Consider the following 25888-nt stretch of genomic DNA (forward strand, 5'->3'; position numbering starts at 1 on the left):
TATTTATACTTCAGAGGACTTCTAACTTGAGAATGTGGCAAGGCCGCTACTTTATCCTGCCACTTGAATAAAGATGATGTAAATGTTCCTATTTGTGTTTCTCTTCAGGGTACCCCCCCCCCATTACCCCCTTTCTCTGTGCTAGCTGACACCCGTCCACTGACTCTACACTCAGGAGTGGTCCCCTTCCTGTGCAAGATCCTCTGTACTCACGATACTGTTTTATCAGAGTCTCACAGTGCCCCAACTCCTCCAGTCAGCTCTCCTGGACCTCTGGGTTCAGCCTTACTCCAATGGCTCACCAGGCAGGCTGCCTGTGACCATCTCCAACTGCAGTAGAAGAGGAGGCAGTCCCTACTCTCCTTCTGGGACTTTGCTTCCCAGCAAAAGACCTCTACCTCATGTGCCCGTGGCTTTTTATACCCTGCCCCATAATGCACCGAGACCAACTGTCTGTGCCAATCCCTGGGGCAGTACCAAAAGCCTGTGTGTCATTGGTTAGGTTTCCTCCAGCATCCTATGTGCCTCCCCATTGGATCAGCTGGGGACACTCCCTAAGACCAGATGAATCACACCAAGCAGACCTGATTCACAGATCCTGCTCTCTGTTAAGCAGAGAACAACAGATTTTGCCTTCTGCTCCTCAGATAGGCAGACAGAGACAAAACTACACTCTCTACCTGGCACCTTCCTAGTCAGGTGCTACATAAGGATGAATGTGTGAACTGTACCCCAAGTGACTGTTTGCTGGTAATCAGAGGAGGCCCAACAAGTCATAATACAGCAAGCCCTATGGGGACAGTGCTACATGTAGGTAAATGACACGTCCCTCCCATGGTCCTGGTTACACTTGCCACAAAAATCTAAAATGCAGGAAATTATTGGTTAAACCATACAAGTGCTTCTTGTACCTTATTTTTTCCTATCCCCCTTTCCATTGAACAAAACTAGAGGTACTTGTAGGCAGGTCCACTGTAGGTAGTGCTTGACCGCAGCGGCATTGCAGTTGGAGGTGGAAGTTAAGAGGAACATGGTTCCTATAGTTTCCTGGGTCACTGGGGAAGCTATCCGAATGGATGCTGCCATCCCATGTGACTGGCAGAGTCTAATAAAGGCCCTGGCTCCCAGGTTTTGCGCACATTTTGCGTGTGGGTATTGTAGGGATAGGTCACCCTTGACATTTGATCTGAGCAGTGGCAGGGAGAGGTTCCAGATGAGCAGGGAAAGGATAGGGACACACCATCCTTCCTGGACACCTCCCCTATTGGACACAGACTGGCCAGGCCACATTCCATCCCTCAAGACAGATGCTGTTGGCATATCCAAAACCTGCTCTGCTACACTGTTGCTGTATTTCTGTGAGTATTCCTGGTCGGGCGCCCTCCCTCTAAGTTTGTTGTTTATTGCTGAACTTTAACATTGATACAATATTGCACCCCCTGTGTCACCCAGGACCTCTGCCACTGTCCCATCCATATCACCCCACTTCCTTGTCACTGCCCACCTCATACAACCTCTGTCATGGCACCCCCTCATCTTGTCACCCAACACCATGTCACTGTACTCTTTGTCCCTCAGCACCTCTGTCACTGCACCCCTAGTGTCACTAACACCTCTGTCACTGCACCCCCAGTGTCACCCAATATCTATCACTATACTCTAGTGTCACCCAGCACCTTTGACCACCTCATCCTTGACACCCAGCACCTCTGTCATTGTACTCCAACTATAACTAATCCTCTTTCCCAGTCTAGAAAATGGTTAGGGCTGAAAACATTACAGATTCGCTTATTTCCTAAACCATCCACTTGTTTTATCTGATGTTTTAAGGTTTCTTTTACCATTAATAAACTATATTTCTTTTACAAGTAAATAATGTAAAAGAATCCCCAGAGCACTAGGAGTTAGGTAAATCATAAATCAAAGCTCTTCCCTCATTAGGAACCCTGTGTCTCATTGAAGCCCCCAACAGACACTTCTCCGTCACCGGTTTGTGTAAATCTCAGCTTTAGCCATTTAGCTTGTAAACAGCAGTTTTTATACTATTTATTCCTAACACAACAGGAACAAAGAAACTGAAAAACATGTTAAAATAAGGCTAAAGCTCCAACTATTGTCTGGTCAGAAAAACATAAAATATTTCCTTTGATCCTTCTGAAAACATATACCTTTAGCATTTAATTTTTTGAGTTCTGGTGATAATAAACAAAGAAATATATGTACAAAACCACATTATATCCCCTCAATAACTGCTAGCTGTCTCTGTGCACATGCCTACTATAGACAGCTGAGGAGGAGGAGTGGTCACATAACTTACTAAATGGACCCTGCCACCACAGGGACACTTTTACTAAAAGAAGGCCCTGAAAAGGCTCTATAGCTTTCTTTCTGGCAGGCCCATGTGTTGAAACACAGCCACTTTGCTTCTATCCAGACCACAGCATGCATTCTATACTTCCTGATGTATAGATTACCTATTCCCCCAATGCACGCTATGTTTAGTTCCAGCTGCCTGTTTGTCACAACAGGACATACAAGCTAATGGAAGGGACCAGTGCATGCAGCAGGGGTAATAGGTATTAGACCCACCAAAAAGATTGAATAAGGCAGTGACTAGGCCTCAGAGAAGAAGACATTTATTTTTTTAATAACTTTAGCGCAATTATTTCTCTAGTTTTATATAGGACAGGGAAGGGTTAGAACCTCTCTAAGGTTTGTACTGCTGTCTGTGTTCCCGTTTGAAAGATTCAACCTCACTATTTGGCACAGGATCATGGTTATCGGGAGCAGTAGTTGGGGAAATTCGACATACTGGCCTTTACAGTTATCACTAGAACGGGATTATAAAGGATCTCTTCTAATGGGGATGGTTATTCCAATGACCAGTGTCGGAGGTTGGAAACTCTCCTCACTTTGAGATTTTCATTTATTTCCTATTGTGTCTCAACAGACAGGAAGTGAAGGGAATATTTCTCTGTAGACAGTGAAGTGACACCACCAGAGCAACAACAATGAAAATTAACAGTCTCCCGCTCTCACTCCATCTAAAAATGTAAGTATGCTTTCCTGGAACCAACATGGCAGCATGCATGTGTTTTGTATGATGCCATGGATTGGTGCCATTAAAAGGAAAAATTATGGTAAGTATTTGATACAATTTTCTATTTTCCTACCTTATATTATTGAAAGCTAGCTGTACAGTATCCATCTTTTTTTTCCATAGGACATATGGATTATAGCGGACATTTCATTTATGTAGATGCAGTATTGGAGCATGTACACTGATTATCCTTGTTTGTTTGTCCACCGAAGTTGCTATTGCAGGTTATTATATCATACTTTAGGGTTTATTTACGCAGCTGTGAAACTTTACTCATATAATTTCAAGGCCTGTACTGTTCTATTTCATCATCTCTTTTCACCTTTCTATTTTGGGTCATGTGGCCAGATCAGAGTTAACTATTAGGCCCCATGCACATTGGGAAGAGAAAAAAAAAAAAAAAAAACTTTAGTCCTCATGCACACGGAGTTTTTACAGCCGCTTTTAGGAGCGTCAGGCGTTTTTGTTTTTGCAGCTTAAAAGCGCTCCGCCATGGTTCCCTATGAGAGTCTATTGATTTGAATGGAAGTTGGATCATGATGATCTGATTTGTGGTGCGACTTGTGCTCTGAGGATCTTGAAGGGGAACTCCACGCAAAAATGGAAAAAAACCCAGGGTGTAAGTGGGGTCCCCCCCCAAGTTCCATACCAGGCCCTTTGAGTCTGGTATGGATCTTAAAAAGGAACCCCACATGAAAATGAAAAAAAAAAAAAAAATGAGATGGGGTCCCCCCAAAATTCATACCCGACCCTTATCAGAGCATGCAGCCCAGCAGGTCAGGAAAGGGGAGGTGACGAGCGAGCTCACCCCCCCTCCTCGACAAGGCCACATTCCCTCAACATGGGGGGGGTGTGGGTGCTTTGGGGCAGGGGGGGCTCTGCGCCCCCCTCCCCCCCACCCAAAATCACCTTGTCCCCATGTTGATATGGACCAAAGCCTCTTTCCGACAACCCTGGGCGGTGGTTGTGGGGGTCTGTGGGCAGGGGCTTATCTGAATGTGGAAGCCCCCTTTAACCAGGGGGTCCCCAGATCCTGGCCCCTAAGTGACTGAATATGGGGTACATTGTACCCTTACCCATTCACCTCAAGGCAGGCAGAGTAGTGTCCTCATGTGTCATACAAGGGGCGGGGTCTCTGGGGGATGTCACCCGATGGCCACGCCCCATGGCTATATAAGAAGCCGCAAAGAGTTGAGCTGGCATAATCATGAGAGACAGCATTGGAGGATGATGGGGTTGGCGGCAGAGAAGACCAGAGGCACAGAAGACCGGAGGGAGAAGACCAGAGGGAGAAGACCAGAGGGAGAAGACCAGAGGGAGAAGACCAGAGGGAAAAGACCAGAGGGAAAAGACCAGCGGGAGATTTTTAATAAAAGGACTTCTCAAAAGCATTTTCTCATTATTTACACTACACTGCCTTTTTTGGGGTGAATGGGTAGCGGTACAATGTACTCCATATGCATTCACATAGGGGGGGCAGGATCTGGGGGCCCCCTTGTTAAAAGGGGCTTCAATATTCCGTTAAGCCCCCTGCCCGCAGACCCCCACAACCACCGCCCAGGGTTGTCGGGAAAGGCCCATGTCCTCATGAACATGGGAACAAGGTGCTTTGGGGGTGGGGGCTCGCTTGTCCCCTCCCCTTTCCTGAGCTGCCGGGCAGCATGCATGGATAAGGGTCTGGTATGGATTTTGGGGGGTGGGGGGGCAGACACTTTTTTTTTTTTTTTGGTGTGGGGTTCCCTTTCAAGATCCATACCAGACTCAAGGTCCCAAGCCGGGTTTTTTTTTTCCAGTTCAGCTTTGAGTTCCTCTTCAAGACCCTCAGAGCACAAGTCGGATCATCATGATCTGACTTGGATGCAACTTCTATTCAAATCAATAGGCTAAAAGTCGGATTAAAGACGGCTCTCATATGCAACCATTGATTTTGAATAGAGGCAGAGAAACACTGCTAAACGCACATTAACACCAATAGAAAAAGCTAGTTTTAGCACGTTTTTACAACTGCTTTTTCCTGATGTTGGTAGTGGCTTTGCAGCTTGTTTTTTTCTAACGCCCTGTGTGCATGAGGCCTAAAGGGTGAAGGCTTCCTTCTTACTGCTTCTAAGCGCCCTTCTATGTGTCCATGCTTACATTGATGTTTACAGGCATCTTGTTGGATACTCCTCTGGCTCAACTAGGTTAACTGGGACTCTGTACAAAAATGCCGGTTGGCGCTGTCTTAAAGCCAGCTGAATGCCGACCAACGCTTCCTGGCGCCCCTCTAACACTTCAGGGTCCTCTGACTAGGTACCCCTTTAACAGCTAGCTGACTCCTGGATCCCTAGAACATTCTCTGGAGTGGTCCCCTCTACACTTGGCAGACCCCTAGGGGCAGGTCACAGTACTCACGACCTTGGCAGGCTTTCCTGGAACTGAACCCCTCTTCCTCCACTGGTCCTTGGCACACCGAATCCCTCCTGCAGCTCAACTCAGCATCCTCTGGATTCCCAGGCAGCCACCCGGAACACCCGATCCTTCTAACAGGAGGAGAGACAGCCGTACTCTCCCTGCAGGGACTCTGCGTCATGCGTTCCCCTCAAACATATAGCCACTCCAAGAATCTTCTGGGCCAGAATCTGCCTTCTGGGGTAGATACAGGCCTTAATGTGTCTCTGATTGGATTTCCTCCACTGCCCAATGAGAATCATCTGGGGAGGGAGACAACCTCTCAGCAGACACACCTGGGAAACGTGAAAGTCCAGCTGAAATCATGGCCCTGCTGTTAGGCAGCCAAGGCCCATTATACTTTTACCTAGCACCTACCCTGTAGGGTGCTACAGTTATATGACATAACAGGACATTGGGCTTGCCAATCAAAGTCCATATATGACTTTATGAATTTAGTACCTCCTCTTGTATAGAAATAGCTGAAATTAGCAGAAATGATGTATGAAATTATGTATGCCATACAAGGTTTTGAGAATTGTGAAGTTATGAGGAGGAGAACACACACTAGGAGAGATCACACAGACACATACAAACACAAATACTTTACATACACTCTGTCAACCTTAAACAGGTGCTTGCTCTCGGAAACCTAAAGACGTCATTTCCCGCTTCTTTCTTGAACATGCTGCTTAGAGTAGAAGGACACACATGCCAGTACAGCCATGATTTCAAGCTTGACACATTTTTCATAAGTAGCTTTTATTTTCTTATATTTTTACCTACATTGAACTGAACGGTTATACTTTTTACATTATATTTATGATGCCAACTGTGTGACCATAAGACCCCATTCAGACTAGCGCGACTTGTCAGGCAACTTGTCAGCCTGACAAGTCGCGCTCGGTCGCTCGCCATTGATTAGCACAGGACCCATTCTAATAGGAGCAACACAAGTCGCTCCAACTTAGAAAAAGGGTCCTGTACTACTTTGGGGCGACCTGGGAGCGACTTTAAATTCACACTTTGTTTTTAAGTCAGTCTGGCTATCTATACGAATCATCCGGAAACACCTAAAGATACTAATTATTAGAGATCTTCAATATTTTTCAGATGATGTTTTTATTATCTATAATGTAAAACAGAATTGGTTTTACAAGATGATCATTTACAATTACTTTAACACGTTCCAACATAGATGTGATTTGATTAGGTTTACATATACCATAGAGAAAATTATACTTCTCCCCTATGCCAAGTAAAAAGGTATCCAGATATGTGCGCCGCTCTCATACAATCATATGTACTTTTTTACCATATGTGAAATATAAATGACTGTAGAATGATAGATAATTTTTCTGTTCTTTATTAATAAAGCAGAGGTAACATGGCCTGTTCATATTCACTGATTCATTTGAGGGTCAGATAATTCCTAATAGTCTAATTGTTTGTTTGTTTCTAATACAAGTACCTTGAATTAACCCATTTTAGAGCAACCTGAAAGGGATGCCAAAACTGCATAGATATCAGTGAATCCTGTAGTACTTCCAAAAGCTACCGCTACCTTGCTAGATCTAAAGCTACTTCTACTCATAGACAGGCTCATAAGCAGAGTTGTCATCGCCCCCCCCCCCCCCCCAATGGTGCGACTCATGGCAATAGCACTATTTGAGCTCTTACCAACATCTTGTCGATGAAGTCTTTCAATAGGTCAGCCACTTTCCTGGTTTTTGCGGCAGCATTGTGATAGATCACAGTCGTGGCTCCTCGGTTCCAGTCAACCAAGATGACATTAAAGTCATCAATAGCAAGCAATTTCTGGACAATTTCATCCAGCCACACAGGAGGAGATCCAGTAGGCCGATAGCCATGGGTGATGAATATTGTTTTTCTTGCTATGTTAAGATACTGAAAAGCAGTTGTATTCTCCTGGTTCAGATCCCCGGCACAGTTTGGATTTTCCCTGGTATAAATTAACAACTGGACCTTCAGTTCTGTTCCCACAACAGAGTCGTGTAACCCGAGATCAGTGAATTCATAGCATGTTTCTTCTGTATCTGAAAAGGAAAAGAAACGGATTCAGAATGTTATAGTATGTGTAGATTTTACTGACTGGGTATTTATCAGTCTGGAGGTGATCTGGCATCACATAAGACTAGCGTTCTGGATTGTCCCTATTGGTCAGACTTTAAAACATTCCTTAAAGAGGAACTTCAGTCAGTTTGTAAAAAATTAAAAAAGTTAGAAGCAACAAATACTATAGCTGCTGACTTTTAATAAAAAGGACACTTACCTGTCCATGGATCCAGAGCTTTCCTCACTCAAGCCAGCTCTACGCCATTTTGTGTGTTCCTGGCATGTTTACTGTGGGGAGCTGACTGATTCCTAGTGGCTTTTTCACTGTACATGCGCAGGCCGCTCTATCTGAATAGTTTTACAGCCTCCTGGGACCAGTGATGTGTCCCAAGAGGTTGCGGGCAGGGAGGTGGTAAGATTTTCTGCTCCCACCCCCCAAAAAAAAAAAAAAAAAGAAGGGGGAATGCATTCTCAATACAATAGGAAAAGATGGGGGTGGGGTGCAACATCCTCTTTTGGGCAAAGATCTGCTTTAACAGATATTTTTGTTAAAAAAAAAAAAACTCTAGTTAAAACCAGTTATGAGCCATGCCTCTCGTTAGGAATTAAGCCTCTCTTTTGCAGATAACAGCCCTTAGCTCTCTAACACCATGTGATATCTTAGCTAAGCTGAACTCCAACACAAAAATGTTATGCAATATATTCAATAAGCACAAGAGAGTTTCAACTCCACTTTGTTTGCACCAAAATGTATTTAAAACTGTGGATATTACCTGGAAAAAAAAAGTAGCATTGATACATAGCCCGTAAATACAGAACTGTGGGAGGGGCCCAGCAGCTCCACCCACTACAAGGTGCCTGCAGATAACAGGAGTAGCAGAGACCAGACCAGTCACCCTGCACAAGGAAGAGAGCAGCATTGACTGGTCTTTATTACAGGAAGCTCCTGCACAGAGGTTTCCCTACTCTTTAAATGTGAAGATAAAAAAAAGACTACAAGCACTGAACTTATTCTCTCTGGAGAAGAGACGATTGAGGGGGGATATGATATCAATGTACAAATACTGTACTGGCGACCCTAGCATAAGGAACAAACTTTTCAGAGAAAAGGAATACAATAAGACACATGGCCACTCACTAAAACTTGAGGAAAAACGGTTTAACCTTAAAAGTACGTAGGGGGTTCTTTACTGTCAGAGCAGTAAGGATGTGGAATTCTCTTCCACAAGCAGTCATATCGGCAGGGAGCATTGATAGTTTCAACATCCCTGTAAGTAACATCTGTTCTAGGACCAAGACTTTCTAAAGTCCTTATGTGTTTTTCTAATGGGGAAAAGAACTGTATTGGAATGTCATTTGTGACATTTCAATAAGAGTTCCCTGACATAAAAAGGAAACAGTGCGATGTATTGAGGCTGGCACATCGCCACTGTGATTCTCAACACACACCAACGGCCTGTGCTGGGCCAATGATCAAAACAAAGTCAATGTAAGAATGGGAAAAAGGATATTTTGTTGTGCCAGAAGACGATTCTTTTAACAAAAAGTAATTTATTTAAGCCTAACTTCATTTTTGCATACCAATATTTCAATACCAAGTACTGGCAAGCTGCCATACATTGACATATAAGAACAAATGTTGCTTTTACAATGGTACACACTGTGCTGTAGAAAGGACACATAAAATAAATGTACATTTATACAAATGGAATGTCATTCAAAGAATGACTCTTTATTTGTAACATATTTTTGCTAATTTTTATAAAGACTTGTGTACACAGGCCTGGTAATTGTAGGTTACAAGACTATTACTGACCACAGAAATCCTTGGACTAGGACAGACAAGCTCACAGAAATTTCACCTAAATGTCTATTTCAGACAGGGTATCGTAAAATAGGTATATTTTTGCCAATTGCCAAAATGTAACTATTTGTATCATTTAGAACAGTCCAACAATTGCATGATACTGCTACATGAGATCATTTTCCTGAGATTAACTAAAAAAAGAAAAAAAAAAAAAAATTGTGACCATTTACTTTTTTTTATCCAGTAAAAAGCATCTGCAGGTGATTGGGTGAACAGCAATTTGCTTTTTGCAAGATTGTATAACTGAAGTGAATATTCAATGGCCCAGGTCCAGCATTGCTTCTTTATGTGCCACTCTTTATGCAGTCAGTATTTGCAAAAAGTCTCATGGATTTCTATGGGGAATTTCACAAATTGCTGGCTCCTGAGTACGATTGCCTAACGATGACCATAAACCAGTAGAATTTCTTTTAAATCTTTGTACCCAAATTCTGAAAAATTATTTGTCAGAGCATTCAATTTAGCCATCCCAGAGTCAACCAAATTAGATTAGAAAGACCTTAAATTTAATCGAGACTTGCTAATTGAATGGCATCCCAGATGTATTAAACATGTTTTTATTGCACCTAGAACATCCACATAATGTATACTATTAGAATTCTGTTTAAAAAAAAAAAAAAAAATCCATCCTGCTCCTTGAATTTGTCTCATTACTATGGTCGAAAACAATTGTCAATTTAACCTTACTAACTGAAAATGGAACAAATAAACCAAAACACTAAAATTATTTTAAAATACTAGTGCTGTATGGCCAGTTTAACCTCTTGGCACCAGCCGGAAGCAAAAATGCAGCCTCTCGGCAGGTGGGCCTTGCCACTGAGCAGCCGGATTTTTGCATGCAATGTTGCAAAAACAGCTGTGCCGAGAGTGCGTGCCCTGCACACTCCTGGTGGCTAACGGAAAGCTCCTGATCACCGTTTGCGATCGGGAGCTTTCCAATTATGGGACTGCCGTGACAGCTAATCACACCGGTCACATGATCAAAAGATCCTTGCCCGCCTCCCGGCATCCTAAACCCCTTAAAGGACAGGGAAGCACCGGCTCCAAGGGGTTAACACAGAACTGAACTGCTTAGCAGTGGTAGAAAAACTGATAATTAGCTTAGCCTTTGTACAGAATATATAATCAGGTACTTTAGGCTCCCTTTTTACATGGCCTCAGACTATCCAAGCTTTGGCCATTTTTTAGGTCTACAACAAAGATGAGCTGAACACCTCCTGGTTTGGTTCGTGCCAGAACCAACAAATAACAAACTGAAGTCTAAAAGGACCTGAACTGGAAAAATTGAAATTGCCCATTTTGTGCAAGTTATTGGGCATACAAAGAGTATGCGGGTCCAGGTACTTCTCTGCGTACATGCATCTATGAAAAAAAAAAAAAAAAAGTTTTTAAAAAAACAAATTTAAAATTAGCAGTGATTTACTGATGCTTAAAGTGAAACAATAAAAATGAAAACTTCCTTTAAATAAAGTTCCTTGGGGTCCCCTTAGTCTGTTTGTAAAGTGGCACGGCACATCTGTACTGTGTATAGAACCTGCTGCAGCAAAAATTACATTTCTAAAAAGGCAAAAGATTAGATTTTTCCTGCAATCTCAGAACAAACAACGGCTTGGGGAGCCAGTCAGTACTAGGAGACCCCAATTTAGTGCACTTAGAACAAGATTAGAGATTTTTTTGGCGTAAATTCTGGTGTCTATTTTGCAGCTTTTGGATAAAAGTAACAGGTGTGGAAAAATTGATCCTTGGGTGTTAATTAAGCCCATGAAACCTATGCCAAAAAATGTCATCCAAATAAAAATCAAACACCCACAAAGCTAGGAAGTGTACAGTAAACAGTCTTGCAGAGATTCCGGATACAGAAAAAAATTTAAAGTGGCAACATCAGCATGAGGGGCTTGATAGCTGCTGCTAATCCAGGACTGATTAATTTTGAGAAATGTCAGCTGGTCAACGGAGTCTGTGGACAGACGCACATCTTTTACCTGGCACAAAATCTCTGGAAGAACTGAATGCCCGTTCAGAAAGCACCCTGGATGCAGGGCAGCCCAATTGCATACTGGACAAGGTCTAGCCAGTGGTCTATTCTCATGACCAGTAACCCAGTGGATCACTCTTCATGTCTATTTTCACCCCTAGATAATCTCCCACCATATAAAGCAGACGCTGCCAATGGGATGTGGCAGCTGACAGCCATGGGTGCCGAAGACTAAAAAAAAAAATTTTTTGAAATGCATCACTGAAGCGGCCCCGTTCACCGCTCCTCTCTTGACCAACAGAAGCCTCAAAATTATCCTTTCCATGGGACTGTAACAAAGAGTCTGGAAAGGAACTACATAAACTCCTCTTTAAAAGTTATGCTCAAGATATTTTATCCTCTACTCCCCCAGTGAGAACAGGATGAGTTCTGAGACTTTCCCCTTGTAACAGTGGTCAAGAAGGGTTGCAAAAAGTGATCCTTCTTCTTGATGCCACAAATTCTTCAGTCCTTTTGCAGACATTTATGATTGAGGGATCCCATGCACTACAAGTTTGCGGAGGTTTGAGAGGCAATACCTCCTCTGTGTGTTCTGTGGCAGTTGCAAGAATGGTGTCTGCATAAAGCAGGGAAAGGAAGTCCTCCTCTTCCTCCCACTGTTCGGCCACAAGTGACCGGTCCATAATGCCATGCAGAGTCTGCGCCAGCAGAAACACAACAGAGATTGCGTTAGTGATGCATGCACTGTCATGGCTCATAACCCTTGTTGCTTCCTCAAATAGTGATCGTACAGTGCATGCATCCTTTATCAGCAGCCAGAGGCATGAGTAAAAAAGCCAAGCCGACCTGAGCTTGTTGTTGTGCTATACTCACATAGGTACTTATTGACGGCCCTCTGCTGCATGTGCAGGCGCTTCAGCATCGCCAAAGTTGGGTTCCACCTGGTGGGCATGTCACAAATCAGGCAGTTTATGGGCAGGTGGAATTCCCGCTGAATTTCAGCCAACGGAGCACTGGCTGTGTATGATCACCTGAAATTGCTACAGACTCTTCAGGCCTGCTTTAGCACATATTCCAACCCTGGGTACTGGTTTAGGAAATTCTGCACCAACAAACTGAGGACATGTGCCAGGCATGCCATGAGTCAACTTTTCCTGTCTAAGGACAGACAGGATTTTAATGCCATTATTGTACATCACCATTCCTGGCTCCAGCTGGCATGGCATGAACCACCTGCAGAGCTGAAAGAATCTCTGCTCCCTTGTGGCTCCTGCCTCCTAGACAGACCAGCTAAAGCCCTGCATGGTATCTTTTAGCTTGACTCATTGAATAGCCCCTTGAACACCCAGGGGTACTGGTGGTTCATAGGACATATTAGCAGATGAGGAGGAGCTGACAAATCTCGCATCACCACTAGCTGCATTGAGACGTAGCGGCACAACAAGCTGCAGCACTGAGCCCTGTCCAGCTTCCTTCTGAGTTGCAAGCAGATTTACTCAGTATGCTGTGAACTAAATATAGTGTCCCTGACCATGCTTGCTGGACCACTTGTCAGCAGTAATGTGGACCTTGCCCAATGATGACACAACATTGCTTTCCATGTGATAGTACAGAGCTGGAATGACCTTACGTGAAAATAAATAGTGACTGGGAACCTGCCGTTTTGGTACACCACATTCTGCAAATTCACAGATGGGGGAAAAGGAAAGGCAGCAGTTGTAAAGCCAGCAGCTTTGACAAGCTTGAATTTAGACGCAGGGCATGTGGGTGGCAGTGGCTTTTTTTTTGTGCTGCCGCAGCTGGGGCGGAAAGATGTGCCTGCTATAGTCTACAGCTGGTGGTTTGCTGCTGGTAGACAAGCTGCAAGGACCTGTGACACCCTTAGCTATACCATCATCCCTGTCAGTGGAGGATGCTGAGAGGTCATAGGATATAGCGGGGGTAGACCTGAAAGGTGAGGAGCTAAATTTTATCTCTTTTGTGTGGCTTTCAGGTGCTCTTGCCAACAGGCTGAGTGGTGAGAGGTTAAATGCCTTGTCAAGCATGTGGTACCCAAATGGCTAGCATTTTTGCCACGCTTGATCTGCTTGAGGCAAAGTTTGCAAATTGCAACAGTGCGATCGGCTGCACGTGTGCTCAAAAAAGCTCAGGCAGCTGAGCTGTGAGAAGTGGGCTGGGAGATAACAGCTCCACAATGTGATGGAATAGGTTGGCTGCTCTCTACTCTTCCATTATGGCTGTCTTGTTGGGGTTGTGCTTCAACCTCACTTTCTTCCTCTGTTTTATCCGGCACTCAAGTTTCATCAGTGACCTCATCATCATCATCCCCTCCATCCTCCCTCATCATCACTGGAGTCAATATGCTGCAGCTGGGGGAACACGACTGCCAAATTATTCTTTACCAGTGTTCTCCCCTCTCTGTAAGCTCATGTTCCTACCTTCCTCATTCTCAAAGCCAGCATCATTATCAAGTAATGCCTGTGCATCGTCAAGGAGCAAGTGGCTGATGCAGTGTTCAAAAACCTCAGCTGACTCCTCCACGCATGAGGCTGGGGCTATGGAAAAAGTAGCTGCGGACAACAAGGCAGAATAAGTTCCTCTGGCAGTGTCGGTGGACTGTGCACTAGTCTCTGCTTGGGTGATAGAGGATGAGGATGGTTTAGTAAGCTAGGCCACCACCTCCTCTGCATACTGTGGCTTTATAGCATGGACAACATCAATAAAAACAGAGGAAATGGTGCCATTGGCTGAGGACAGACCACATCCACCTTTGCCTGTGGACACAGAAGCTGCTGGCCCCCCTCACAATGCAATGGGAACATCTGCCTTTCTTTGTTGACCTCCCAGACCCAATAGGATGGGTCTGATTACCGAAATGTAATAGAGACGGGGAATGTGTACTTGGATGCACTTTAATCCAATTGAAAGTGGTGTTGGTGCACTTTAACTTGAGTACTCACTACACAGACACACTCCACTGAAGTGGAGTGTACGTGCACTGACGCACTTCAATATACTGCCATAAACGTGCACTAACGCACTTCAATATCCAGCCGTAAACATGCACTAACGTACTTCAATATCCTACCATAAACGTGCACACACACTTTATTATACTGCAGTAAGCGTGCACTAACACACTTACTATACTACAGTAAAACTGCCCTGACACTCTAAACTAACACTCTCTAATATATTGCAGGTAACCTGCCCTGGAACACTAAACCGACACTAAAGTAAAAATGATCAGTTACACTACACTGCTAAAAAATTAAAGGAACACTTTAAAAACAAGTCAGATCTCAATAGTGAAAAATATCATCATGCTGGATATCTATACGGATATGGACTGGGTAATGTGTTAAGAATGAAAGGATGCCACATTGTTCGAAAAAAATTAAAATTATGAACCTACACAGAGGGCTGAATTCAAAGACACCCCGAAAATCAAAGTTAAGAAAAAAAAAAAAAAAAGCAGCAGGCTGGTCCATTCAGCAACTCAAAATGGTACTCAGTTTGTATGGCCCCCATGTGCTTGTATGAATGGCTGACAACATCATCTGCGATAAGACAGTACAGCTGGCCCTCCTACTCAGCAGGTGCCCGGGCCCCCCTTTTGAACTTATCGAGCCCGGGCCCAGTAAAGGAGGGTTGGCTGTACTGCCTTAGCAGCCCTGCTTGTGCATGACCAAGGCCATCTTTCTACACACTTGACGAAAATCGGACAAAATATCCTCCAATTTTTCTCTCTCATGCTCAGCGGTCATAACCGTTTTTAGTTGACAGTGCATAATGTTCACGAAATTTCTCGCCCGATTTTTTTTTTTTTTTGGGACATTTGTTCCTAGACTTCCGGGTTGTCAGCAACTTCAGATAATGCGCAGTCTTTCATATCCGATTTTTCGCGGACGTACTGCATACACATTAAAACGAAAATTGGTCGTGCTGGGGATGGACGATAAAGATTTTGGGGTTTGTCCCTCCATTTTTTTTCGTTGAAAATGTTGGCATCGGCTGCTGAAAGTGGGGTACACACTAGCCGAAAATCGTACGATTTTACCTCGGACGGGAATTTTCGGCAGATTTTCTACTTAAGTCAGGGACTGCATGACCAGGAAATTCCTCATAGCCTATCGAGCTAGAGCAGAAGATAAGGAAGGGGGCACATAAGCAGCAAATGCAAACCACTGGCTGTGGGATTAGCAGAGGAGACTGAAGTAGTGAGTGCATTAACAGCAGTTGCTGACAACTGCCTGCTGTGAAACTAGGAGGAGGAAGACTGTCAGCCACTCACCCACCTCTTGCATGTGCTAAAGCTGTAAAATACAGTTACTCTCCGATAGAAAATGCAACCACACCTTTAGATGGTGGAGCCTGACCACTGCTTTATTCTGCAGAATCGACTTGCCTCCTACTACTAAATTCCACATGCATTAATCTCTGCCTCTCACTTTAGACCTGCCTGACCTTTTTTTTTTTTTTCTTTTTTTTTTTTTAATTAGAAAGGATTAACTAATTTTAATGGCAGCTATGGCAATAATGGGGACAAATATGTGGTGATCTGGTGCCCACTACTTTGCTGTACAAGTATGCAGGGACATGTGTGTACAGAGGGCAGCATTGCCGGTGTCAGTTACCTAGCAGAAAAAGTGTTTTGAAAAAGAATTATAAATTATATATATATATATATATATATATATATATATATATATATATATATATATATATATATATATATATATATATATATATATATATATACACACACACACACACACACACACACACATATATTCTAATACAAAAATTATAATAGTAATAAAAAAGGAAGAACAAAAAAAACTGCAAGGGGTTGGGGGGTTACAGCAGATAAGATTTAGTCAAGCACAATTGCAAATTTGTGAACATAATGGTCGGGACTTAAAAGGCATCAAGAGAATTGTCTGAACTTCCTTTTTGGTGCAGTTAATTCATGTCCATGCCTACAGGTATTTAACTTGATATATTATTTATGCTCAGAATTTTGATTGAAGCTTTGGTAATAAATCATATTATGCCTAAATTTTATAGTAAGCATTTTGTGTTCTAGTTTACAGATGCATGCTGATTTTGGACCTATCCAGATCATCTTTTAATAAATTCATTTGCAAGATCCTCAAACATCCTAATCACTTAGAGATATTTAGGACTAAGTTGGGTCATTTGGAAGTTCTTTTTATATTATAGTATCTCGCAAAAGTGAGTACACCCCTCACAATTTTGTAAATATTTTATTATATCTTTTCATGTGACAACACTGAAGAAATGACAATTTGCTACAATATAAAGTAGTGAGTGTACAGCTTGTATAACAGTGTAAATTTGCTGTCCCCTCAAAATAACTCAACACACAGCCATTAATGTCTAAACTGCTGGCAACAAAAGTGAGTACACCCCTAATTGAAAGTGTCCAAATTGGGCACAAAGTGTCAATATTTTGCGTTGCCACCAATGTTTTTCAGCACTGCCTTAACCCTCTTGGGCATGGAGTTCACCAGAGCTTCACAGGTTGCCACTGGAGTCCTCTTCCTCTCCTCCATGGTGACATCACAGAGCTGGTGGATGTTAGAGACCTTTTGCTCCTCCACCTTCTGTTTGGAGGATGCCCCACAGATGCTCAATAGGGTTTAGGTCTGGAGACATGCTTAGCCAGTCCATCACCTTTACCCGCAGCTTCTTTAGCAAGGCAGTGTTCACCTTGAAGGTGTGTTTGGGGTCGTTATGTTGGAATACTGCCCTGCGGCCCAGTCTCCGAAGGGAGGGGGATCATGCTCTGCTTCAGTATGTCACAGTACATGTTGGCATTCATGGTTCCCTTAATGAAATGTAGCTCCTCAGTGCCGACAGCACTCATGCATCCTCAGACCATGACACTCCCACCACCATGCTTGACTGTAGTCAAGACACACTTGTCTTTGTACTCCTCACCTTGTTGCCGCCACACACGCTTGACACCATCTAAACCAAATAAGTTTATCTTGGTCTCATCAGAGATTCCAGTAATCCATGTCCTTAGTATGCTTGTCTTCATCAAACTGTTTGCGGGCTATCTTTAGAAGAGGCTTTCTTTTTGGGACGGCAGCCATGCAGACCAATTTAATGCAGTGTGTGGTGTATGGTCTGAGCACTGACAGGCTGACCCCCCACCCCTTTAACCTCTGCAGCAATGCTGGCAGCACTCATACGTCTATTTCCTAAAGATAGCATCTGGATAAGATGCTGAGCATGTGCAGTCCACTTCTTTGGTCGACCATGGCGAGGCCTGTTCTGAGTGGAACCTGTCCTGTTAAACCGCTGTATGGTCTTGACCACCATGCTGCAGCTCAGTTTCAGGGTCTTGGAAATTCTTCTTGCCTAGGCCATCTTTATGTAGATCAACAATTCTTTTTTTTCAGATCCTCAGAGAGTTCTTTGCCATGAGGTGCCATGTTGAACTTCCAGTGACCAGTATGAGAGAGTGAGAGCGATAACATCAAAATTTACACACCTGCTCCCCATTCACACATAAGACCCTTTAACACTAACGAGTCACATGACACCGGGGAGGGAAAATGGCCAATTGGGCCCGATTTGGACATTTTTTATGTAGGAGTGTACTCACATTTGTTGCCATTAATGGCTGTGTGTTGAGTTATTTTGAGGGAACAGCAAATCTACACTGTTATAGAAGCTGTACACTCACTACATTGTAACAAAATGTAATTTCTTCAGTGTTGTCACATGAAAAGATGTAATAAAATATTTCCAAAACATGGGAGGGGTGTACTCACTTTTGTGAGATACTGTATGTATCTATATATGATCCATTCATATGTTTTTAATCTTTGTATCTGTTTTTAATAATTATGTACAATAAACGTTTTCAATTTACACGGTTGGGATATTCTCTTGATGCCTTTAAAGTCCCACCCATTAAGTTCACAAATTTGCATCTAAATGTAGGGATGTGGCATCAATGGAATGTGCATAGATACTTTTTGCCTGACGTGTATTTAGTCAAGCAAATTTCTACATAAATTTATTGAAACTGCAAAACCGAAAACCCTGCAGATGTGCCATAAACCCATTTTGTGGGAAAACCGAACTTCATTCTTACTAGAAATCCAGTATTCTTGTAATTTTCTGTGGACCATAGAACACCTCCTGTAAATGTAGTGGAGGTGTTTGTAGTCCAAGGCAGGAGTGCACCCTAGATTCAGCTCCACCATAAGTGTAGTGACTGAACATTGTCACTCTAGGACAGGAATTGTGTTAGCGGTGGGAACACCAGGGGAAAATTCCAAAAAACAAAAACCACACCTCACACACACCACTTTAAAATTACTCTAGTGCTATATATTATAGTTCTGTGCCACTGGAATGTCAGGTGCACAGAGTTATATATATATATATATCTTTTAGCATTCATAACTTTTCCCATAAATGCATTTCAACTGAAATTTGGATCAACTTAAAATCCTGATGCTAGTAACCAGAGCTACATTTCTGAATTCTATAGAATTCAATACACGGACAGCTCTGCAAATCACACACCCATCGCCTAGTACAGCAAACATTGGGAATATGAGAGAGTCTATTGTACTGAATTTCACTAGTGAAACAACTGTGCAAACACAAAGCAGCTTATGTCATCTAACATGATTTCTCCAAGTGCCAGAGGTCAACTCTTCTGTTTTTCACATGGCACAATGCCACATGTGTGAGAAGGGAAAGGGTCTGTCACAGCAACACACCAAATTACAGTTCTGCTTATCCAGGACAAGCTAGATCAGAGAACTGAGAAAAATGCCCATGATCCAACTCAATCAGCAGCCATGTACTGTACAACCCACATATGGAGGTACAAGAGGAACGTGCATACATCATAACACCTAACAACCTCAATTAACACTCTGCAAATGGTTATATACCTCTACATGCTTAAAGACAACTATTGCATAAAACACAAAGACTTGTGGTTTGTATATTTTGTGCAATATATGTTCAAGCTTACCATCTGTAGCAAAGTAATCTAATTTTTGCTAGTAACTATTGTACCAGCAAAATGCCAAATATCTGCATGCATATAGTGTGCAGTGCACAGTGGTGGAAATACCAGGGTTGCAAAGGTTGCACTTGTGACCAGGCCCTAATGTTCCATCACCCTGGGGGGCTCCTAAAAAGGCAGGAACGGGGCCTGCTGCAGAACATGTGAAAGGGTCCCACTGCGGGACTGTAATTAAGGGCCTCGTGAGTAAAGGGCTCTAGGCTAAGAGGGAACGAGTCCCATGACACACGGAAAGGGAGATATACGCCCTTGTTTTTGGTTTTCAGGTGAGAGGCCAATCTATGTGGTGGTGGTCGACACACTGAGAGCACTTGTGTCTGATATCTAAACAATCTTACTTCACGGATCTCCCGTATGGACTATCTATGCTGATTTTAGAATTCCTGTATGGACTATTTATGTTGTTTCATATGTTTCTTTAGTTCCATTAGCGCTGCACTAATTACTGTGTGATTTTGAGGACTTTTTTTGTGTATTTTGAGTGCATAGCTGCTTTTATTTCTTATTGTTTATTTTGACTGTGCGCTGATAATTTTACCTGTTATACATTGTCTTTGAATAAAATTCAGGCCTGGAAATATTTTCATACCAGCTCCATAGCATTATTATACCAGCCCAACATAATTTTCTTGTTCATAAAAGGGAAAACCATGCATTTTAAAGCACATTTGAAGAGTGTATTATATATAGACAAGACAGATCTGAAAAACACAAACACATAGGGCTATAAATATATACATACATACACACACATATACACAGTATTTAGCGAGGGAGGGAATCATGCTCTGCATCAGTATGTCATAGTACATGTTGGCATTTGCCTCGTCTGGTTGCCACCACACACACTTGACACCATATGAACCAAATAAGTTTATCTTGGTCTCATCAGACCACAGGACATGGTTCCAGTAATCCAAGTCCTTAGTCTGCTTTTCTTTACAAAACTGTTCTCAGGCTTTCTTGTGTATCATCTTTAGAAGAGGCTTCCTTCTGGGACAACAGCCATGCAGACCAATTTGATGCAGTGTGCAGCGTATGGTCTGCCCCCCACCCCTTCAACCTCTGCAGTAATGCTGGCAGCACTCATACATCTATTTCCCAAAGACAACCTCTGGCTAGGACGCTGAGCACGTGCACTCAACGTCTTTGGTTGACCATGGCGAGGCCTGTTTTGAAGGGAACCTGTCCTGTTAAACCGCTGTATGGTCTTGGCCACTGTGCTGCAGCTCAGTTTCAGGGTCTTGGCAATCTTCTTATAGCCTGAGCCATCTTTATGTAGAGCAACAATTCTTTTTTTCAGATCCCCAGAGAGTTCTTTTTCTGCCTAGAGGTGCCATCTTGAAATTCCAGTGACCAGTATGAGAGAGTGAAAGCAAGAACACCAAATTTAACACCCCTGCTCCCCATTTACACCTGAGACCTTGTAACACTAAACGAGTCATATGACATTGGGGAGGGAAAATGGCTAATTGGGGTGTACTCACTTTTGTTGCCAGTGGTCTAGACATTAATGGCTGTGTGTTGAGTTATTTTGAGAGGACAGCAAATTTACACTGTTATACAAGCTGTACACTCACTACTTTACATTGTAGCAAAGTGTCATTTTTCAGTGTCACATGAAAAGATACAGTCAGGTCCATAAATATTGGGACATTGACACAATTCTAATATTTTTGGCTCTATACACCACCACAATGGATTTGAAACGAAACAGACTCTTAGCTTTAATTTTAGGGTATTTACATCCAAATCAGGTGAACGATGTAGGAAATACAACAGTTTGTATATGTGCCTCCCACTTTTTAAGGGACCAAAAGTAATGGGACAGATTAACAATCATAAATCAAACTTTCACTTTTTAATACTTGGTTGCAAATTCTTTGCAGTCAATTACAGCCTGAAGTCTGAAACGCATAGACATCACCAGACACTGGGTTTCATCCCTGGTGATGCTCTGCCAGGCCTCTACTGCAACTGTCTTCAGTTCCTGCTTGTTCTTGGGGCATTTTCATTTAAGTTTTGTCTTCAGCAAGTGAAATGCATGCTCAGTCGGATTCAGGTCAGGTGATTGACTTGGCCATTGCATAACATTCCACTTCTTTCCCTTAAAAAACTCTTTGGTTGCTTTCGCAGTATGCTTCGCGTCATTGTCCCATCTGCACTGTGAAGCGCGGCCCAATGAGTTCTGAAGCATTTGGCTGAATATGAGCAGATAATATTGCCCGAAACACTTTAGAATTCATCCTGCTGCTTTTTCAGCAGTCACATCATCAATAAATACAAGAGAACCAGTTCCTTTGGCAGCCATACATGCCCACGCTATGACAATACCACCACCATGCTTCACTAATGAGGTGGTGTGCTTTGGATCATGAGCAGTTCCTTTCCTTCTCCATACTCTTCTCTTCCCATCACTCTGGTACAAGTTGATCTTGGTCTCATCTGTCCAGAGGATGTGGTTCCAGAACTGTGAAGGCTTTTTTAGATGTCGTTTGGCAAACTCTAATCTAGCCTTCCTGTTTTGAGGCTCACCAATGGTTTACATCTTGTGGTGAACCCTCTCTGGTGAAGTCTTCTCTTGATTGCTGACTTCCTGGAGAGTGTTCTTGATCTGGTCAACTGTTGTGAAGGGTGTTTTCTTCACCAGGGAAAGAATTATTCGGTCATCCACCACAGTTGTTTTCTGTGGTCTTCCGGGTCTTTTGGTGTTGCTGAGCTCACCGGTGTGTTCTCTCTTTTTAAAGATGTTCCAAACAGTTGATTTGGCCACACCTAATGTTTTTGCTATCTCTCGGATGGGTCTGTGTTGTTTTTTCAGCCTAATGATGGCTTGCTTCACTGATAGTGACAGCTCTTTGGATCTCATATTGAGAGTTGACAGCAACAGATTCCAAATGCAAATAGTGAAATGAACGCTGGAACTTTTATCTGCTCCTTGTAAATGGGATAATGAGGGAATAACACACCTGGCCATGGGAACAGCTGAGCAGCCAATTGTCCCATTACATTTGGTTCCTTAAAAAAGTGGGAGGCACATATCCAAACTGTTGTAATTCCTACACCTTTCACCTGTGGACATGGTACAGGAGGACATGTCAGAGGCTGCAGGCATGGTACAGGAGATGCAGGGACTGCAGAGGGGTCTTACTTACCGATCTGAGAGGTGCCTTACATATAAAAATGGCACTGCATGGCGCTATAACATCACTGCGCATGCTGTTGACATGTCGGGCCGTCCGTCTCCACTTTTATTTATTTATTTATTTTTTTACAGGTGCCACTGCCCTTCAAGCAGCACCAGGGCAGAGGGACTTGCTGGCCTACTGGGAAATTTCCGGGTAGGCCAGTCCAGCCCTGTACAGGATATGGTCTTGTGGCGCCCTTCTCTCCCTCCCCTCTCTCTTTTCACAGTGCTCGAGTTCCCAGCCCAGAAGAGGAGGCGGTCCAGCCTAGTTAGTCAACCATTTATATAGATCACATCAACACCTCCGGATTGTTTCCATTAGGGTTGCTTATTGTTACAATCTATTACATGGTAGTTATACTTATGAGAACACAACATAATAAGGTCTAAAAGCCTACTGTTAGATAAAGGCATGATCTCCCATTGTAAACACTTCACAGTAATTTTACATCGCTTACTGAACACACACTCATCTTTAACCACTTGCCGACTGAACACCACAGATGTACGGTGGCAGTCTGGCTCTCCCAGGCAAAGTCCCTTACATGTACGGCCCTCTCCTGGGAGGAGCTAGAGGGGCGATCGCGCACCGCCGGAGGCACGCTCCTGCCCCCACTCATCAGCGGAGAAGCTAGTGCGTGTGACAGACGGCTCCAATGGCCGCCGGCCACTCGCAATCTCCCGCCACTGACAGAGAAGGACGGACGGCTGATGTAAACACAGCCGTCCGTACTTCTCCCTAAAGTGATCACAGATGTCATGTGATCCTGCTATATATAGGATCGCATGTCTCTGATGACTTCACAAGCCACGCCCCCCCACAGGTAGAATCACGCCCCTAGGGACACATTTAACCCCTTGATCAGCCATACTGTTAACCCCTTCCCTGCCAGTGTAATTTTTACAGTAACAGTGCATATTTTTAGCACTGATTACTGTAGTAATGTCACTGGTACCCCCAAAAGTGTCAAAAATGTCAGTCAGGGGTCCAATCTGTCCGCTGCAATGTCGCAGTCCCACAACAAATCGCAGATCGCCGCCATTATTAGTGAAAAAAAAAAAAAACAATAAAACAAAATGACAAATCTTTCCCATAGTTAGTAAAAGCAATAACTTTTGCGCAAACCAATCAAAATACGCTTATTGTGATTTTTGTTTACCAAAAATATGTAGCAGAAAACAAATTGGCCTAAAATGTTAAAAAAAATTAGGATTTTTACTTTTTTTTTTTTGAGAATTTCATATAAAAGAATGTGAAAAATATTGTTTTTTTTGTTTATTCAAAATTGTCGCTGTTTTTTTGTTTATAGCGCAAAAAAAAAAAAAAAAAAAAAAAAATCACACGGGTGATCAAATACCCCCAAAATAAAGCTCCATTTGTGGTAAAAAAAAGGACGTCAATTTTGTTTGGGTACAGCGTCGCACTACCACGCAATTGTCCATTAAAGTCACGCAGTGCCGAATCGCAAAATAGGGCCTGGTCTTTGAGCAGCCAAATCCTCCGGTCTTAAAGTGGTTAAAGGAACTCTGTAGACTTTCAATTAAGGAGTGTAGCACCCTACAGGTAGGTGCTAGGTAAAGCTATAGTGGGCCTTGTCTGCCTAACAACAGGGCTATGATTTGTTAGGTAGGGTGTCAGGGCTTCCAGATGTGCCTGCTGAGGGGAGAAGTATCCCCACTGGCTCGTGTGAGAGGCTTTTCATAGGGCAGTGTGGGAAGCCCAATCAGGGGACACATCCCAGCTTGTAACTACCCCAGAAGGCAGATTAGGCTGCAAAGGATTCTGGGAGTGGGTATAAGTTTAGGGGAAGTGCGTGACAGGGTGTCTTTGGCGGGAGCAGAGTCACAGGAAGGAGAGTGCAGCTGTCTCTCCTCCTGTCTGAGGAAGGTGGATGTCTCAGGGTGTCGCCTGAGAGTCCAGAGAATGCTGAAGTTGAGCTGAGGAGGATTCGGTGTGCCAAGAGCCTGTGGAGAGAGAGAGAGGTCCAGTCCCAGGAAAGCCTACACAGGTCGTGAATACTGAGGATTGCCCCTGGGGTCTGCCTAGAGTCAGAGAGGACCACTCCGGAAGAGGTTCGGGGATCCAAGGTCAGCTAGCTGTAAAGGGGGTACATAGTCCGTGCACCCTGAAAAATTCAAGGAGCAAAAAGGGGGCACCTGCAGTCTGGACCCTGAATTGTATTGTGTGTGCCAGTTACAGTGTTAGCTATTTGGAGTTCTACAAAATACTACCTCAAGCTGTACCAGGCGGGGGAAAAATATTCAAAGACTTACACAGTGAAGCAGTGTCAGGAGTTCTACAGTTCTCAGTCTTGGATCTACTGGACTATAAGTCAGGGATTCAACACTTCCTCTGTTTTACAGAGTGTTCTCAGAGTCAGTGAGCGTTGGCTGGTGCTGGCTAGCGTCAAGGAAGTGCCAACGGGCATTTTTCCAGGATCAAAGTCCCAATTGTAATTAGTTCAAGCCGAGAGGAGTATCCCACTCATTCCCTTCTCCTTAATTTATAATAAAAACCACAAACAAAGATGCCAGAGTTGTCACTGTCTCAATTGTCACACCTGGGGACTCAGCTCACATGGGCTGGAGAGGATTCCAGTACTAATGGCAGACCCATATCAGGCCATAGGCCTGGAAACCTTGCTACAGGAGAATTCTGGGAACTCTTGTGTAAGGGGGGCTCCACCTTTGGTGACCAGAGACCTCCTTACATTAGAGCCCAAAGATTTCCCCCCTTTACATCAGAGCCCACAGAGTTCCCCTTTACACTGTAATGGGGGACCCTGCAGACTTTGATGTAAGGGGGAACTCTGGGGAATCTTTTAGTAAGGAGGAAGTCTCTCCGGGGGCAATGTGGAGCAGAGTCTCTCTCCAGGGGCAATGTGGAGAATATGTCCTTTTTTTTTGGCTTTGCCCCATGTGGTGGACAGAAGGTAGCATTCAAATTTTGACCAGCAAAAATGGTGGCCTCCTGGGGAAGGTTACTGTTGACATTGGTGAGTGCAGGGAGTTTCCAAGAGTGTCTGTACCAAGCAGCAATTATCCAGTGTATTTAACATACTGTAAAGCAGGAATATACCACTGTACAATATGAGGATTTAACACTACGCACCTTCATCAGGGAGTTTATATGATTTTATAACACTACAGAGGTGAGCACCTACTTGAGA

At 43.4% G+C, this 25888-nt stretch overlaps 1 protein-coding gene across 1 annotated transcript in view; it reads right to left on the bottom strand.

Moving 5' to 3' along the window:
* LIPI (lipase I) overlaps nucleotides 1-25888 on the bottom strand; it is a 69862-nt gene that overhangs the window by 32235 nt on the left and 11739 nt on the right. Inside the window, exon 2 of the mRNA XM_082246556.1 lies at nucleotides 7208-7584. Coding sequence (XP_082102682.1) covers nucleotides 7208-7584 — 377 coding nt within the window. The remainder of the gene's footprint in view (nucleotides 1-7207; nucleotides 7585-25888) is intronic.

This window comes from Pelophylax lessonae, assembly GCF_965119305.1.
Source record: "Pelophylax lessonae genome assembly, chromosome: 2".
Lineage (NCBI taxonomy): Eukaryota > Metazoa > Chordata > Amphibia > Anura > Ranidae > Pelophylax > Pelophylax lessonae.